The sequence below is a fragment of the Podarcis bocagei genome, assembly GCF_964188305.1.
Source record: "Podarcis bocagei genome assembly, chromosome: 4".
In the NCBI taxonomy this organism is placed as follows: Eukaryota; Metazoa; Chordata; class Lepidosauria; order Squamata; family Lacertidae; genus Podarcis; species Podarcis bocagei.
In genome coordinates, this window is record NC_138128.1 from 52,819,896 (window position 1) to 52,835,642 (window position 15,747).

At 40.6% G+C, this 15,747-nt stretch overlaps 1 protein-coding gene across 33 annotated transcripts in view; it reads right to left on the reverse strand.

The window, feature by feature from the left end:
* The window catches only part of ABLIM1 (actin binding LIM protein 1), a 208,286-nt gene that overhangs the window by 96,807 nt on the left and 95,732 nt on the right, over positions 1-15,747 (reverse strand). For all 33 annotated transcript variants that reach the window (XM_081192939.1, XM_081192950.1, XM_081192946.1 and 30 more), the window contains one exon: positions 12,288-12,422. Coding sequence is in view for 31 of the 33 variants with exons in the window: in XM_081192950.1 (XP_081049076.1) it covers positions 12,288-12,422 (135 nt within the window). In the remaining 2 variants the exon portion in view is untranslated. The remainder of the gene's footprint in view (positions 1-12,287; positions 12,423-15,747) is intronic.

Sequence of the window (15,747 nt, forward strand, 5' to 3'; positions counted from 1 at the left end):
GGAGGGAAGTATGTAGAGCGGAGTAACAGAAGAAATAGAAACCCTATCTGTTGTTTCTCCATTTCAAATCACCCTATGTGTTTTTTTCTTGCTGGGTTTCTTTCTTTCTTTCTTTCTTTTTTAAGTGTTTGCTAGCAATTTCCTTCGCACCAACCAGATTGCCAGTAGTCAACACAGCATTATGCCACAAATAAGGAATGGTTGTGAATTTTGGGAGCTGAGGGAAACAAATGCCCATAGTTGAGAATAGGCACACTAATTATGAGTCAAACCAAATTCCTACATCCCTACTGCTGGTTTTCCTTCACAAAGGGTCGGGAGAAAATGGCAGGAGGGAAGGGGGGAGGTGGTGGAATGTTCACAAATAGGCTCAGCCTTTCCAAGTGTCGAGAGACTTCTGAGTAAAAGGTTAGAAAAACGGGGCCTTTCCAAATCATAACTGGTATCGTTCACCCATTTCTAACACGTAAAACATTTTACAAATATCGCATGAAAAACTGGCTGTCTACATCTGCCCTCATTGGGAACAGATTCAGAATGGTTAAATTAATGTAACTATGTGAAAGTGGCCTAAGGAACTGCACTATGGTGAATAAGGCCACACATCAAGCACATTGAAGATACTGTTTCACATTAGACAACTGGGTCTTTATATTACATACCATCGTTGTTTTTCTAATTGTCGACACCTAATTACTACCTTCTGGCTTCATTGCCTTCATTCATCACTCAAAATTAGAGTAATTCTATTTAGAGAAAGATCACAAGCGAGGTCAGAGTCAGGTTGTAATCTTGCTGCCAGTCTGATCCTAATTTAGATCACCTTTTCATCTTAGCCTTTTAGTCATAATACCACCAACTGGGATTCTCTAGTTTACTCCCACTTGTGCATTTGAATGCTGTGTACAATCTGCCTGCTTTCCAACATGACAAGCAGGAGCTGATATTAATGAGGATTGTCTTCTGAGTTTGTGACATATAAATTGCCCCTTTTACAAGTTCAGACAAGCCTAGATATCTGTAGAACACTCTGAAATATTGGAGCAGTAATGTTTTACCATTGTTTATCCAAATCAGGTGCTATAATAAAGAATCTCTTGCATTCTAATGACTGAATTGGTCAAGTGGTCTATGGAAGCCATAAATATTTGCCTCCTTAAGGTATTTCCTTTAGAACACATATTTCCCGAAGAAATTGGGACTATTCCTCCTATCATGTTTCATAATGTATAAAAGCAAAATATTTCCCCTGAAAACTCCAAAATAAAAGGCTTTATTTTGCTTACAAATGTGCATTTATCACAGTGTTTATGGTCACACAGATACTTGTCTCAGGGGATATGGATTAGCCACAGTTTCCTCCCCTGCCCCTGTATCCCTTCTTCTCTTCACCATTAAAGAAAAAAGGCATCTCCTTCTGTGCAACATTAAATGGCCTTCAGAGATTCCTCCAAGAGCACTCTGCACAGTTGTAGGGAGTCACCTTGGCATAAAGAGGAACCCCTCCCCCAAATGTCCTCAAGCATCACTAAGAGAGTCATCAGCACTTATGAATACAGTAGTACACAGTGCAGTGTTTTATTCTACTAGTAAGTGGGCAATCTGGTCCAGAGGCTATCCAGTAACAGTTACATCAGACACCATTCCACAGGAGGCCAACCATATCACAGCATGAGATAATCACAGACAATGACGGCAGAGCTTTAGGCTGAAGGGAGGTGGGCCATGTATAGACCAAAGTTGCATCCTCATCAACTTCCACACCAAGTTTCTCTACATCCCCCCTACAAAGCTTAAATGAGCTCTGGTGGAATGCTTTCCTCATGAATTGAATCTAATTATGTCTTCTAATGCAGCCATTAGAGGTGAGAATAATATATATTGATGATGTTACTGTCCTATACTGTTCATAAATACTGCTACCAAGATATTAAGTCATTCTCAGCGGTGCCAGACAGTCTGCCCTCTGAAGAATTTATTGATAGAGAACCAGGGAAAGGTAAGCTGCTTCTGATAACAGTATATTCAGAGTTCAAAACTACTTGTGAATTGAATAAATCAATAGCATGGAAGGCTCTAAATTAAAATCTTTGGGAAAGAGGCTTGCAAAGTCGACTTACCAATTTCATAGCCAACTGGAAACCAGATGTGTTTCTGATACAGAGACCAGCTGAGTCTGAGGCCAGTTTAAAACATTACTTTTAATTATAGATGGGAAAGTGGATATCCTGCATTTAATCCTGATTAGTAATCTTTTTTTTTTTAGCATCCTTCATAAACACTAAATAATGAAACTTGTGCAATCTTTTCACGAACTTGCTGTTCCCAATACATATCCCCACTTGCCTCCAATAATAGTCAATGTGTAGATCATCAAAAAAGCCTGTGAGATAAAGAACAATGGCCACACATCTAAAACAGCAGCAACTCCCCAGCGACATATCAATGTTGTGTGCACCGTGGCACAGACTTTTCATATTATCACTCAGGGAAAATTAACCTACCAGAGAATACAATGGGGGCGGGGATACCAAACTTTAGCATTAAATGCTAAAGTCTTAAATGAGAAGTATTAGAATCATTGGAAAGAGAAATATAATGTCATGCATTAAACAATAAATCACTCACTTGAAAGGAGTCATAAGGCTTTTCATATATTTTTCAAGAGTGGGGTACTATCTATTCTCTTATACATTTACCCGTATTTTTCGCTCTGTAACACGCACCCGACCATAACACGCACATAGTTTTTAGAGGAGGAAAACAAGAAAAAAAATATTCTAAACGAAACAGCGGATGTATGATTTTTGTGGTTCATGCTGTGGCCACAGACATGTGATCTGACGGTGAGTTTGGGGTAGCCCAATGCAAAATCCTGAGGATCCATGTGGATCCATGCTTTGTAACCACGTTTTTGCACCACTGCGGCCCCAGGCAACAGTGGGTGCGTGATTTTTTTGGTGCAAGCTGTAGCCATGGACATGCTATGTGATCTGATGGTGAATTTGGGGTGACCCAGTGCAAAAATCCTGAGGATCCATGTGGATCTGTGCTTTGTAACCACGTTTAAAGTGGGGAGGGAAGGAAAAGCACTCAAGGCGACAAAGGACACGCGTGGGGTGGGTGGAGAAGGATGCTGTTAATAATGCAGAAGAGGGGTATAAGAGGAGAAGGTTCCTCTCCCCTCCCGCTTTGCTCCTTTAAAGAAGCAGGCTCTCTGTCCCCCTCTCCTCCCCACTCAGCGGCTCTTCTCCCGCTTTGCTGTTTCAAAGCGAGCCACGGAGGAGGGAAGGAAGGGGAACCATGGATCCTCTGCTCATGACTGCAGCAGATCCCCCCCGCCACCCTTAGGCATTCGCTCCATAACACGCACAGACATTTCCCCTTACTTTCTAGGAGGAAAAAAGTGAGTGTTATGGTGCAAAAAATACGGTACTTCCCCTTTCTCACATGGCTCCCTTCCAAGTGTGCAAGGATAGACTGTACCACTGGATTGTATATCTAGAGCTAAATTCATGCTAGCCCTGTTCCAGTGGTAGCAGCCCATAAAATGGCCCAATTGCATTAGGTGACCATTGCTGAAGCCAAGTAGGTTAGGACTTGAGCCAATAATTGAACAGAAGACTGCCTCAGAGCTCCATGTGCACTTCTCTGATCTCTGCAGAGGAAAAGAGAAACATGAACGGGATAAACAGCACATCAAAACAGTGCAACTGTCCTTGCTGCAAGGGCTAGTCCTGTTCATGTCAAAAAAAAAGTCAGGAGAAATGTTTGATGCAATGCTGGAGAGAAGGAGCAGCACAAAGGCTGCAGGAAGGTTGCTGTGTTTGTACTTCATGTGCTTTATTTTTAAAGAGCTACATAATCACAACTGTGCTTGAATGGTCCAGAGAGGGAGCTCTGCAGGAATCTGGCTTCACTAAAAGATTAATACTGATTTTAGTTTAGTGTATCTCAAGTTTTAAAATAGTATCCCACGGAAACATCTGGTAAGTATGATGCAAAAGCCAAAACAGGTCACAGACGTAAGGGGCCTCCTGAATTAATTAAAGAGCAAGCAAACAAAAACAAACCACTGTCTCCCAAAGGATATGTTGCAAAAGCTTCATCTTCTTTTTCTGGATCACCATGCCCAATACAGTTTGGAGACTAACAATTAAAGAATGAAGGGGTCAGGGAACTGTGATGCATGCTCCAGTAAAAGAAAATTCAGATTGTGTGTCTGCTTAGAGTAAATTGGAGAGCTATATGAGTTATGATTCCTGATCAAGTTTACATACCTGATCATGCCAACATTCCTTAATATGAAAATATTCTAAAGTCTTAAATAGTCACTTGATGCTGTCTTGCTATATTGTCCTAAAGAAATGTCTGCCATGAAGAGTTACACGAAGAGGACTTACACCATGACAACTTCCTTTGCAGCTTAGTGGAAAGGTAAATCTTACTGAAATATTGCCTCCTGGTTAGCATCTATCTGTCTTGAGAGACAATGGAAGAGTATAACTTGGGGGATTAAGTAAAACCATTGGAGAGTTACAGCACCTGCTGTGGCTGTAGAGACTGATATGGAAGAGACATGTTTTGTTGCAGCTGGGGCAGACAAACGTGTCTGGTCGTACTGATGCAGGTGTACCATGGCGTTTCTTCTTTCTGTGCTCCTCCCAGTGATCATTCCTTCTTTGGTCACTGCTGTGGTTACACAACCTGACTGATTGTCTATACTGTCTCCTAGCAACATATGTTGCAAATGGGTCTTCAGAATGCACCCCCCACCGCCACTGCCACCAATTAAACAAGAATTGCTACAATCATAATACACAGAGGCAAACATTTGGATTTAGTCACACTAAAATAATGTTTCAGTCCACCACCTTGATTCAAATGGTGCCCGTCATCCAAACTTCGATATAAACATCCATTCCCATCACAGGAACCCTTGTGCCAAGTTTGGCAACCATATCTCGAGAGGTGGCTGAACCTTTGTCAAAATTCCACAGGCCTAGGCCCTGGTTCACATGTCATATAACTCATAGCGTAAAACAAGCTATGACGCTATAATATGAGGGAGCAGCAAACTCAAGAACACCACTCAAAGGTTCTTGCTTCTGCTACTGCCATAATAAACCAGAGTGTGTCTTGTTGTGTCATCTGAACCCAAGCTTGTGATTTGCTTCCTTCAAACATGACCTCAACTCTCCCAGGTGTAAAGCCAACCACATATACAGTGAATCAGTGTGGATATGTTAAGAGTCTGGTCCAGTACAATTTCCAAGTCTAAGAAAAACTGAGCACTGTACAAGCCAGCTTAGCCTGTACCTACTGGTAAAATATCACATTCTCCATCAATCAAAGTTTTTAATAGCCTTACTTCAAAATTCTAAAGTGTAATTTCTTTCTTATTCCACTAATAAAACAAGATTTTTCCCCCACTATAAAGGATAATGAACTGCCCACACTTGTCAACCTTAAAGCTTACAGGAATAAAATAAGGTTTAATTTGAAGAAGATTCTTATAGCCTGAGAACTTATAAATTTTTGTCTCACACATGCTGCAAATTTTGTTCATCTCATGGAGGCTATCAGCCAAGCCACTTTAATTTCTTCAAAGAACAGCAGATGGGACTAAAAAATAAATTGTTAGTTATATTATATACTTGATACACTATAATTCACATTACATTCATAAGATATTGTAAGACAGAATGATCCGTTCCTTTTATCTGACATCCCCACTGCAGCACCCAACTCAATTTTCTATGTTGTTTTCTCTACTTGAGTTATTGGATAAAGCTGGCCGACAGAGCAAAGGTCAAAAGATCTAACAGTCCAGCCACATTCCAGATGGTCGCTAAGGAGTCTGCTTAACATGGATTCCAGTTTTTCTTCTTTCATGAAGTACAGCTGATCCAGTTCAAAGTCAATTTTTTACAAAGTAACTCTAGATTGAAGTTAAGGGTTTAAGAAATCCCAGATCCTAAAGTGAAGATGTTGCGGGCTTCCAAGCATGTTTATACTACTGAGAAATGCCCTCATTGTTATTTACTGAAAGCCTTTTTGTCTCCCTCTTCAGAAGACAAAAAATCCAGAGTGGCTTACATACAACTGATAACAACAACATTAAAATAGTAGAAACGGCATATGGCCTATATAAAGAAGTAGTGATGCTGACAGTTACTGTATTTTTCGTCCCATAGGACGCTCCGTCCCATAGGACGCACCTAGTTTTTTGGGGGGGAAATAAAGGGGGGGAAATTTCCTTTATTTCCCCCCCAAAAGCAGGTCGGGGAAACCGAACCAGGTCGAGGAACAGCGGGAGGGCGGCGCTGCGCCTCCCTGCTGTCCCCCGAGCTTGTGGGGCTGGCCGATGTCTGCCCGGCACGAGGGGTGCTCTGCTTCAGGGTGCCCCGCCCGCCGGGCGGCAGGCTGCTATCCGCAGCGTGGGGAGCGCTGTGGGGAACTCCTGCAGGGCTCCCCACACTGTGGATGTCTGCCCGGCACGAGGGGTGCTCTGCTTCAGGGCGCCCCGCCTGCCGGGCGGCAGGCTGCTATTCGCAGCCTAGACATCCCTGCGGGACCTCCCGCAGGGCTGCCTAGGCTGCGGATGTCTTCCTGAAGGCTGGACAGCGAGAGGGGTCGGTGCGCACTGACCCCTCTCGCTCTCCAAGCTTCAGAGAAAGCCTGCATTCGCCCCATAGGACGCACCCAGATTTCCCCTTCATTTTTGGAAACACAAATAAGATAAACATTAATATTTTGCAGACAATCTAATAAATGAAGTTTGTATATAGCAAACTTGTTAAGAGTTTAGTATTTTGAAAATAAACTTATGCACATTTTGAATAACACTCCCCAAGTAGGAAGTAGTCGTCATTATGCAACCTCAAAAACTGCTACTTTAAAACGAAGTTGTTAACTACCCCCTCTTTAAGTATAGCTTGTGGTCAATAGCTGAATGACTGAGATTCTTTGCATATCATCATGAAGAGTTCACTTCCTTAAGGATAAGCACCACTATTTCTAGCTAGCTGGTTCTTTATCAGCATTCAGCAAGAGCTAGAAATAGCCGTAGTGTCTCTGATCATAGAGCACTGGCATAAAAACACAATGGATGCAGACCGCTTTCAACTGGTGCAGAATAGTTCAGGGCTACTTCTAGGCTCAGGGGTTATAATAATACTGGAATGTTATTGTTGGGAGTCTCAAGAGGATTTGCTGATTTATTTATCTTTAACACAGAGGAGAAAGACATACTGTCACTTCTAGAAAACCATTAGACTCAATCTCAACTACTGTATTGATGAAGTAGGCAGTTTTGGGGGGGAAGCACTGCAATAAAGTAAACAACAGAAAAGAAATTGCAGGAAAGAAAGCATTGTAAACAAATGACATTTTAAAAACCACAAAGATTCTCTCCAAGCCTTAGCGAATAAAACGTTTTTTACCCACCCCACACACTGTATTTTGTTCATCTCATTTTGAGACCTTTGGTCAAGTCACATAATTTTCTTCAAAGAACAGTCTCAGCAAATGATATAATTTTAAATTAATACTTTAAAAGATAGCAAGATTGATTTTTACAGCCTGGATGCTATTACACCTCAGCACACCTGAGAACAGGTTTGAGAGTTTTGCTGACACAAACATCTGCTACAGCTCACAGCTAGTGAGAAGAAAGCTTAACCACAAGCTCCAATTCAGAAGGCATGCTAAGTCAAACCTTGACTTAATTCAGAATAGTGCAAGGGTAAAAAAAAAGCCAAGCAAAGAGCAGAGTGGCTGCAAACTCTTCTTTGGGAACAACAGAATATGCTCATGTAAAAAAAAAATGCATCTTTCCCCAAACGAAAAACTGCAGAGCGGTTTCCTGTATAAATTTGGAGATGGGGAAATAGTTTGGAATACATCACTTATCACACAATAAATGTATCTGTCCTGTTGAAATTTCAGCATGTGTTGAAAATCCTTAATGCTGAACGTGTTACATAGAAGTACATCCTACTGATTTTTAGAGAGACTTGGCTTTGTTCTAACTAATGTGTTTAGGATCAGGGTGTCAGTCTGATTAATTCTGACAAGTGTAGCGTCAATCTCATGTCTGGCAAACTATCAGAGCAGTCTGTCAGTAGTGGAACAGCTTTCTAATCAAATACTCAGTTTAGGTGAATGCTTCACTCATAGCGGTATCAACCTGTAGTTTTTTTAAAAAATAAAAAGCTACAAGCACAACATTCATTTGGCAAAAGTAACATCATCTATTCTTAACATTATAATGCAGAGCCACATCTAAATTTCTTTTACCCTTGGAGAGGTTATTCACCCTTCTCCATGTGACTGCTTGGACTGCTCGTATTGCAAATTACAGTGGTGCCTCGCAAGACGAAATTAATCCGTTCCGCGAGTCTCTTCGTCTAGCGGTTTTTTTGTCTTGCAAAGCAACCCTATTAGTGGCTTAGCGGATTAGCGCTATTAGCGGTTTAGCGGCTATTAAAGGCTTAGCGGCTAAAAGGCTATTAGCGGCTTAGAGGCTTAGAAAAAGGGGGGAAAGCGAAAAAAATCTCAAGACTCGCAAGACTTTTTCGTTTTGCGAAGCAAGCCCATAGGGAAATTCGTCTTGCGAAGCGCATCGAAAAACAGAAAACCCTTTCGTCTAGCGGGTTTTTCGTCTTGCGAGGCATTCGTCTTGCGGGGCACCACTGTATTAATCTGTCAGCAGCTTTTAAACATCTTCATTAACAGCCATCCATAGCAAAACAAGTTATTCACCAAGTTGGAAAGAGAATATATTCTATTAAACTACATCAGGGGCAGTCAGTGATGCCAGCAGGTATGAAATCCTGTAACAGGAACTCTATATATATATATATATATATATATATATATATATATATATATATATATATATATATATATATAATTTTATTTGTACACCGCCAGCAAAGCTGGTAAAGACTATATCAGGTAGAGATGGAGAGAGAAAGAAATTGTGAGGGGAAGCATACTTCTCAGCCACCAGAATCTTTGAACATGTGACACTCCAAGTAAGGGCTAATCCAGTGAGAAGGTAATACAATGCAACAGTTCAGGGACATACAAACAGGAATTGAAGGCAGAACAGTTATCCAAACGTAGTTCACATAACTCCTTCCGCATATTAAAAGAAGGCTGCAGAGAGTCACATAGACAACTGACACCATGATCTTCTGATACCATGTATTCAAACTGCATAAGAAGGAAACCTAGTAACTTTTTAAAAAAACAAAAAACAAAAAGCCAAACAAACAAACCCACAAAACAGGAGTTCTAGTCTAATGTATACACACAGAGCGCTAGCAAAGGAGTAATGCGGACTGGGGCCATGGTTCTTCATTGCAAAGAGAATCTCTATGTGGGCACAAACATTGTTATATGACTAGAACTCCTTCTGATATAGTTTTAACATATAGACATTGGCATGGATGGGCTTGCCTGTGTGATCCTGTATCCCCTGCCACACTTCCACTGAGGTGGTAACATGAACACCCCTCAAAGCAAAGTCAAATGCAGGTTCCTTCTATGTTCCTATTTTATAGCTTTGTTTTCGATCTTTTAATTTTCATCTGTTGTTATAATTGTTATAATGTATACAAAATGAAATAATAATAATAATTTGACTACATACTAATACACACCTGAGAATACACCCTATTAAAAATAAGCAGGACTTACTTCTTTTTATTTTATTTAAAACACTGATATACTTAGGAGGAAACATGGATAAGACTGTAAGGCCATAATCTTGTGCGCCTGGTGTAATCTCCATTGAACACAAGGGAACTTACTTCTGAGTAAACATGCATAAGATCTATTAACTCTATTCTATGTAGTCCATTTCATCCTCATGATTATATTATTTTTGTACTGTATTTTTGTCTATTAGGGTTTGTCCACATTACTCAACTAAAATCACTTTAAGCAAAGTAGTTATTTATAGTGTTCCTTGCAAAATTAATATTATATAGCCCCTGAAGGTACTGCTTGGCTGCCTGACAAAGTGCTGTTGACCAATGCCTGACTGCCAGTAATATCACAAGCTTCATCAACAGAAGTGTCTGATCTATCCACCCAGGGGACCAGATGCAAGGGGAAGCAGTGCTCACTGCAGCCTTTATAAAAGCTGTGTATCTGCATGTAAGAACTGTCTTATAATTAGAGAATCATGGCATTTTCAAGAGCCCCCCCTCACAAAAAAGAGAATGTCCTGACATTGAGCATTTGGGTTTCTAGCAGATGATGTGACAGAATCTTGTACTATATACTAGGTTTAAAAGTGCACCTAGTATTTATGATCACTGAGGCAGAACGTTAGCCTAGCTACCCTAGAAAGCAAGCATCTAGACTAAATAGTCAAGATTAAATAGTCTGCAATGGGAGAACAAAACAATCCTAGGTGAGAGAGAGAGTGGAGCTTAGACACTATATTGGATAAATGGCATCACCACCACCTCCACAGGCTTTTTTCTTAAGCAAAATATTTCCACTTTAACTGGGGGGAAGTCAACTTCTAAGCATTTCAGGAGGATCTTGAAAGATATTCTCCAAGCTTGCTATCACCTTGGTGAATGACAAATTTAAAGTGGCATTCAAACAAAAGAAGGACACCTAATGAGACTGAAGGGACAAGCCACTTTCATCCCATTGATTTATGCAAGAGGCAGCACAGAAAAATCAAAAATCAAAAGAAGAGTTGGAGGTGTGTTCTGCTTTGCAATTTGGACAAAGGCTGACTGATATACTTCCCAAGGAACTGCAAATTTTATAAAGAAATATATTCATGTTCATTGTCTTAAGAGTAACTGCTTTGCACCAAGTTGATTTTGTAGCTGCCTTCAGCATGCAAATTAAAACACATTTATATATTGAGTTAGTATGGGGGGGCACATCCTCATTCATGGTAACTATTGCTCTGTTTTGGCAAACTGCTCTCTGCAGCTTTCTTTAAGCATTATACTTTCCATGAGATGATGGGAGAGAAGAGAAGGCTTCTTGTGGCAGACACTGGCCTTCTAGCATGAGGGCACTCGTCCTCACTAAAGTTACCCCTTTAACTGTGTGAAGGAAACTAGTAGTTAATCGTGGCTTATAGTTTGTTCTAAACCAGAACCAGAAACTACCATTTCAAATTATCTTATTCTGGTTTGGAGGCAAACTACTGCTGGTTGGACAAACTATGGGTACAATCTGAATGTCAGAACAAATTATGGTTATTGCAAACCAGAAGAGTGGAGGAAAGGGTCAGCTTATGAAAGGGTAGAGCAGAGCATGTGTGCCCGCAGCACATTCCCAATGGCCAAGCTGCAGTTTGATCATGATGCCTGAACTGGGAGAGTGAGAGCGTATATGTGCAGCGAGTTTCTGTATGTCACTGTCACAGCAGATGGAAGTCTCCCAGCTGATGGTTCTGATGAAAATTGTCATATCTGAGAGATCACAGTCTAAACAATTCTTGAGATGTAAGCTATAGTCAGGGCAGAAAAACCATGCTGCATCTCAAACCACAATCATATGATTTCAGGGATGGAAACACTGAACTCTTCTCAGTGAACACTGAAAGCATGCCACAAGCACATTTTATTGTGCTATGCTCATGCAAGGGCAACATCCCATCCATGTGTAATAGACTGGAGTAGGGAGGGTGGAAGAGGAGGAACAGATTTTCTGTTGGGCGGGGGTGGTGAGATAAACTTCTTTTTTTTAAAGATAGATCAGGCATGGGTGTCTGTGCAGGACTGCTTTATGAAACATACCTGCTTCCCTTTTCCCAAGCCACCCTACTGTTTTGTAATAGTTTTCTTTGTAAAATTCTTTGAAGAATGTACACTCCCTTGCAATACTGTTCCCACACAGATGCTCAGGTCTAGTCAATCTGTTATCTTCTATGTCAGTTACCCAAGCACATCACACACAAGAGCGGGGCAAAAGGTAAGTGTGAATAAGCCCAGGGTCAAAACCACTCAGTAATCAGCTGAAGGGATTTTTAACTAGGTAAATCACCTTAGACAGTCTACCACCCACTCCATACCACTCACTTGCCTGTACATTTAAATGGTGCTCTTTTTTCATTACACTTTGGAGATAGTTCTGAGATTCTGAGATTCTTCTTCACTGGATCTAGATCCCATCTGCACACGCATAGTCAGTAGCCAGAGCAAATAATAAATTACAATGTTTTTTGGATGAAAAAGGATAAGTGAACAATTTAATGGGGCCAGTTCATAAGCTTGTAAGAAAAAGGAGCATCACGGTACCTTTGCAGGTAAAGCATTTGATGTGAAAATGCCTGGCCTGGACACGAAGCACTTCTCCTTTGCATGGCTCCCCACATTTATGGCAGTGGATGACTGGCTTCTCTGTGGAATGGTGAGGCTCCTGAGGATGTGCCACTGTAAAAATAATGAGAAATTATATACACAAGACTTTCTTTCAGATTTGTCCAGCTTCTCACAGAGCTTTAACCAAAAAGATGCATTTAAAAAAAAATGTATGACACTCACTAGGGAGCGATGGGGAAAGCAGTTAAGGAAAACACAAGCAATGTCAAACCATAGCTTGCACTAAAGGATCTCACACTTGTGATAAGAGCTCCACTGGTAGTGATTTGCCAGATCCACTGGGCTTAAGTGATACCCCTGCCACACCTGTAGGCTTTCCACCCAGAGCCAAATATTTTAGATTCCTGTGAATTGCATTCTGCTTCAATAGCCTGACAGTCAATCTACACTTTCATTAAAAAGCATGTGTTCAAACACTCCTGGGATGTAACCTCTTCAGAATCTGAAAGAGGGGATCACATAAAAACAGGCTTCATAGGCCATTTGCAATGTGATGTACACTTCATACAAAGTAAGAAAATACTGGAAGCAGGGGCAGGGATAATAAGAAAAGAACTGTGTCAGGCTAAGATTCATTTCTGAATCCATATAAACTCAACAGCTCTTTAACCAAATAATTCTGAGGAAGTCATGTCAGTCAATATTGCTAGCATGCTAAAGTATAAATGTTCACTGTAATATTAGGGATGCAGAGAATCCCAACCCCCAATTTGGAGTAGTTGCTCATTTTAAATATTTTACAGAGCTATAGAAGCCAGACCAGCCTCAACTAGAAGATGGTTACTTCGTGATGCTGGTCCCCATGCTGTGGAGATCCTCACTTTTAACTTTCAGGCATCTCCTGAAGACTTCTTCATGTCGACAGTGCCCTGCAGCTCATGAATTTTATCACCCGCACTTTTAAATGGTTTTTATGTTTTAACATTGTAAATCGCTCTCATATTTAATGATATGGTGGCACAGAAATAGTTTTATTCAATAGAAACAAATAAAGGTTTCAATTCAGCTGTCCTACCTGAGGAATCTATAGACATTCATTTGACTACATGACATATTATGGGCTAAAATGGAATGCAGCCAATTTCTTGATCATGAGTAAGGAGAGGATATAGGAAGACATGTCCTTAACTTAGTCTATTGGAATTAATGGAACATAAAAAGACTGTCACTTTGCTTACATTCATATGTTTCAACCTTTGAATTCTCCCTCCTTCCCTTTTTGTAATTTGCTTAGTTTATAGCAGTGTAAACATCTATTCTATTTACAGTTGAAAGGTGTGGTGTACATTAATGTAATTCCATAGTACCAAACTTCACATTTAAAATATTTTATGGCAACAAAACAGCTAGGAAGACAAAATGCTTTTTCCTTAACCCCCGCCATCCACCACACTTCTGATAGGTTTCTTGCTTTCTATTTACAGTGCCCTGTTATTTAATCCATATGAGTGCACAAAACACTGAAGGGAATGCCGACTAATGTTTTAATTAGCAATTATGTCTAAATAAGACCCCAGCAGCACACAGCCTTCGGTGAACCCTCCCTAATCTTTAAGTAATGAAGTTCTATTTTCGGACTACAAGACTGGGGTTATTAGCTTTCCCAAAAAAGACCACTGCATTAACTGGCAACTGAGGTAACATAGTACTTATGAAAGGGGGTGGATGAAGACCACCCCAGGCACTGGGTATTCACTTACAAAATAAAACTAGCAATAGCATAATTGCAGGCCCAGTTAACATGAAAACACAGGTGCTATGAGGCAGTTTGTTGAGTCCGAAAAACTGTATTAGTTAGTGGTTAGTTGTAAACTGCTTTCATCCTACTCTTGGTGTTGTGGATATATTACTGCAGAAGTCCTGACACCTTAATGCTAACACTCTTCCTATTTAGCAATCCCTCAGCTGAAGTCTTCTCCAAGATTCTATTATACACTCACTCACTCACTCACACTTACTTTTCTCATTTGCACTGTCATTGTACACTTCCGTCTCCTCCTTTCTCACTCTCTCCCTATCTACAAAAGACCATCCTGGAACTGGTGGTGTGACCCACCTGAGGTTGTAGGCCACAGCTTGCCAGCTGAAAACTAATGTTCTCTGCTATTTTCTCTTCCAGCTTCTGTACTGACTTCTCAAAATCCAAAGTTATAAGTGAGGTGCTACAAAAGCCTTTTAAGTTGTCTGTCAAGTGATACTGACATATAAACAAAGTCTCAAACCTGATTAATCAAAGACTATACAGACTTTCTGAACCTGCATCTTCAACATTTCATCAGCAGCCTGTATTATCTGTTGCTGGTGTAATTTGAACTGTTACAATAAAGCCTTGATTGACAGTCCTACAAAGAGCCACCTACTGGTATTGTCCTGTGTGGAAGACATTAATTACAGGTTGGTGACATAGCTTCTTTGTATGCCAATGGAAAATTTATATGGATGCAACAAAGTGTAACAAGGGAGAAGTCTTACTACGGATGGAGATGAATAATAGTATTTAAGTTATATGAAAAAAAATGTGATGGAGTCACTGCCACTTATGTTGCAACACACATTTATTTTGTCGCACTATAATCTTTGGTAAGTTTGTACATCTCTGAAACTCTATAAAATCCTGCAGAATCTGTGTAACCGAACTGTTCCACAAAAATTAAAGGCAAATCAAACATCTTAAAAAGCTTAGATCAGGCATTCCCAAGCTTTGACCCTCCAGATGCTTTGGACTACAATTCCCATCATCCCTGACCTGTTAGCTAGGGTTCATGGGAGTTGTAGGCCAAAACATCTGGAGGGCTGCAGATTGGGGGTGCCTGGCTTAGATGCAGAACACACAAAAGCTGAAAAAGTAGGACAATTTTTTTACAAAAATATTAAATGTGCCTTATTTTTTATTTAACTTTCTGGCCAAGTAGAAATTATGACACAAGGACAAATGGAACTGTGCAAGTGATGAATCATACATAAGCAGCAAGTGTCATTCTTTTGCTTACACTAAAAGGTTCAAAAAAACCTATTATCCAATCCGCACCAACAAGGTATCATTAAGAAGACAACTCTTGGAATCCAGACAATGACAAAATAACTTAACCAGAGAACGCTGATCCATTTGGGTGGATAGGATTCTGCCCCAACAACCTCAATCTGCCCTCAGCCAGCTGCCAGCTACCTGCATTCTTACTTAGGACCAGTCCAAGTGGTAGCACTACTTGTTGGCTTTCTCCTCCTTAGTGAGTGTTGCCCTTGTAGAACTCAGAAGAGGAGAATGGGGACAAAATTCAGTCTGTTGGCTCCACCTACTGTTGGGCTCCCTGCCTTCCGCCCTACCAGTTCCAATGAGCTACAGTCAATACTAAATTGAACAAAAATTGCTTGGGAT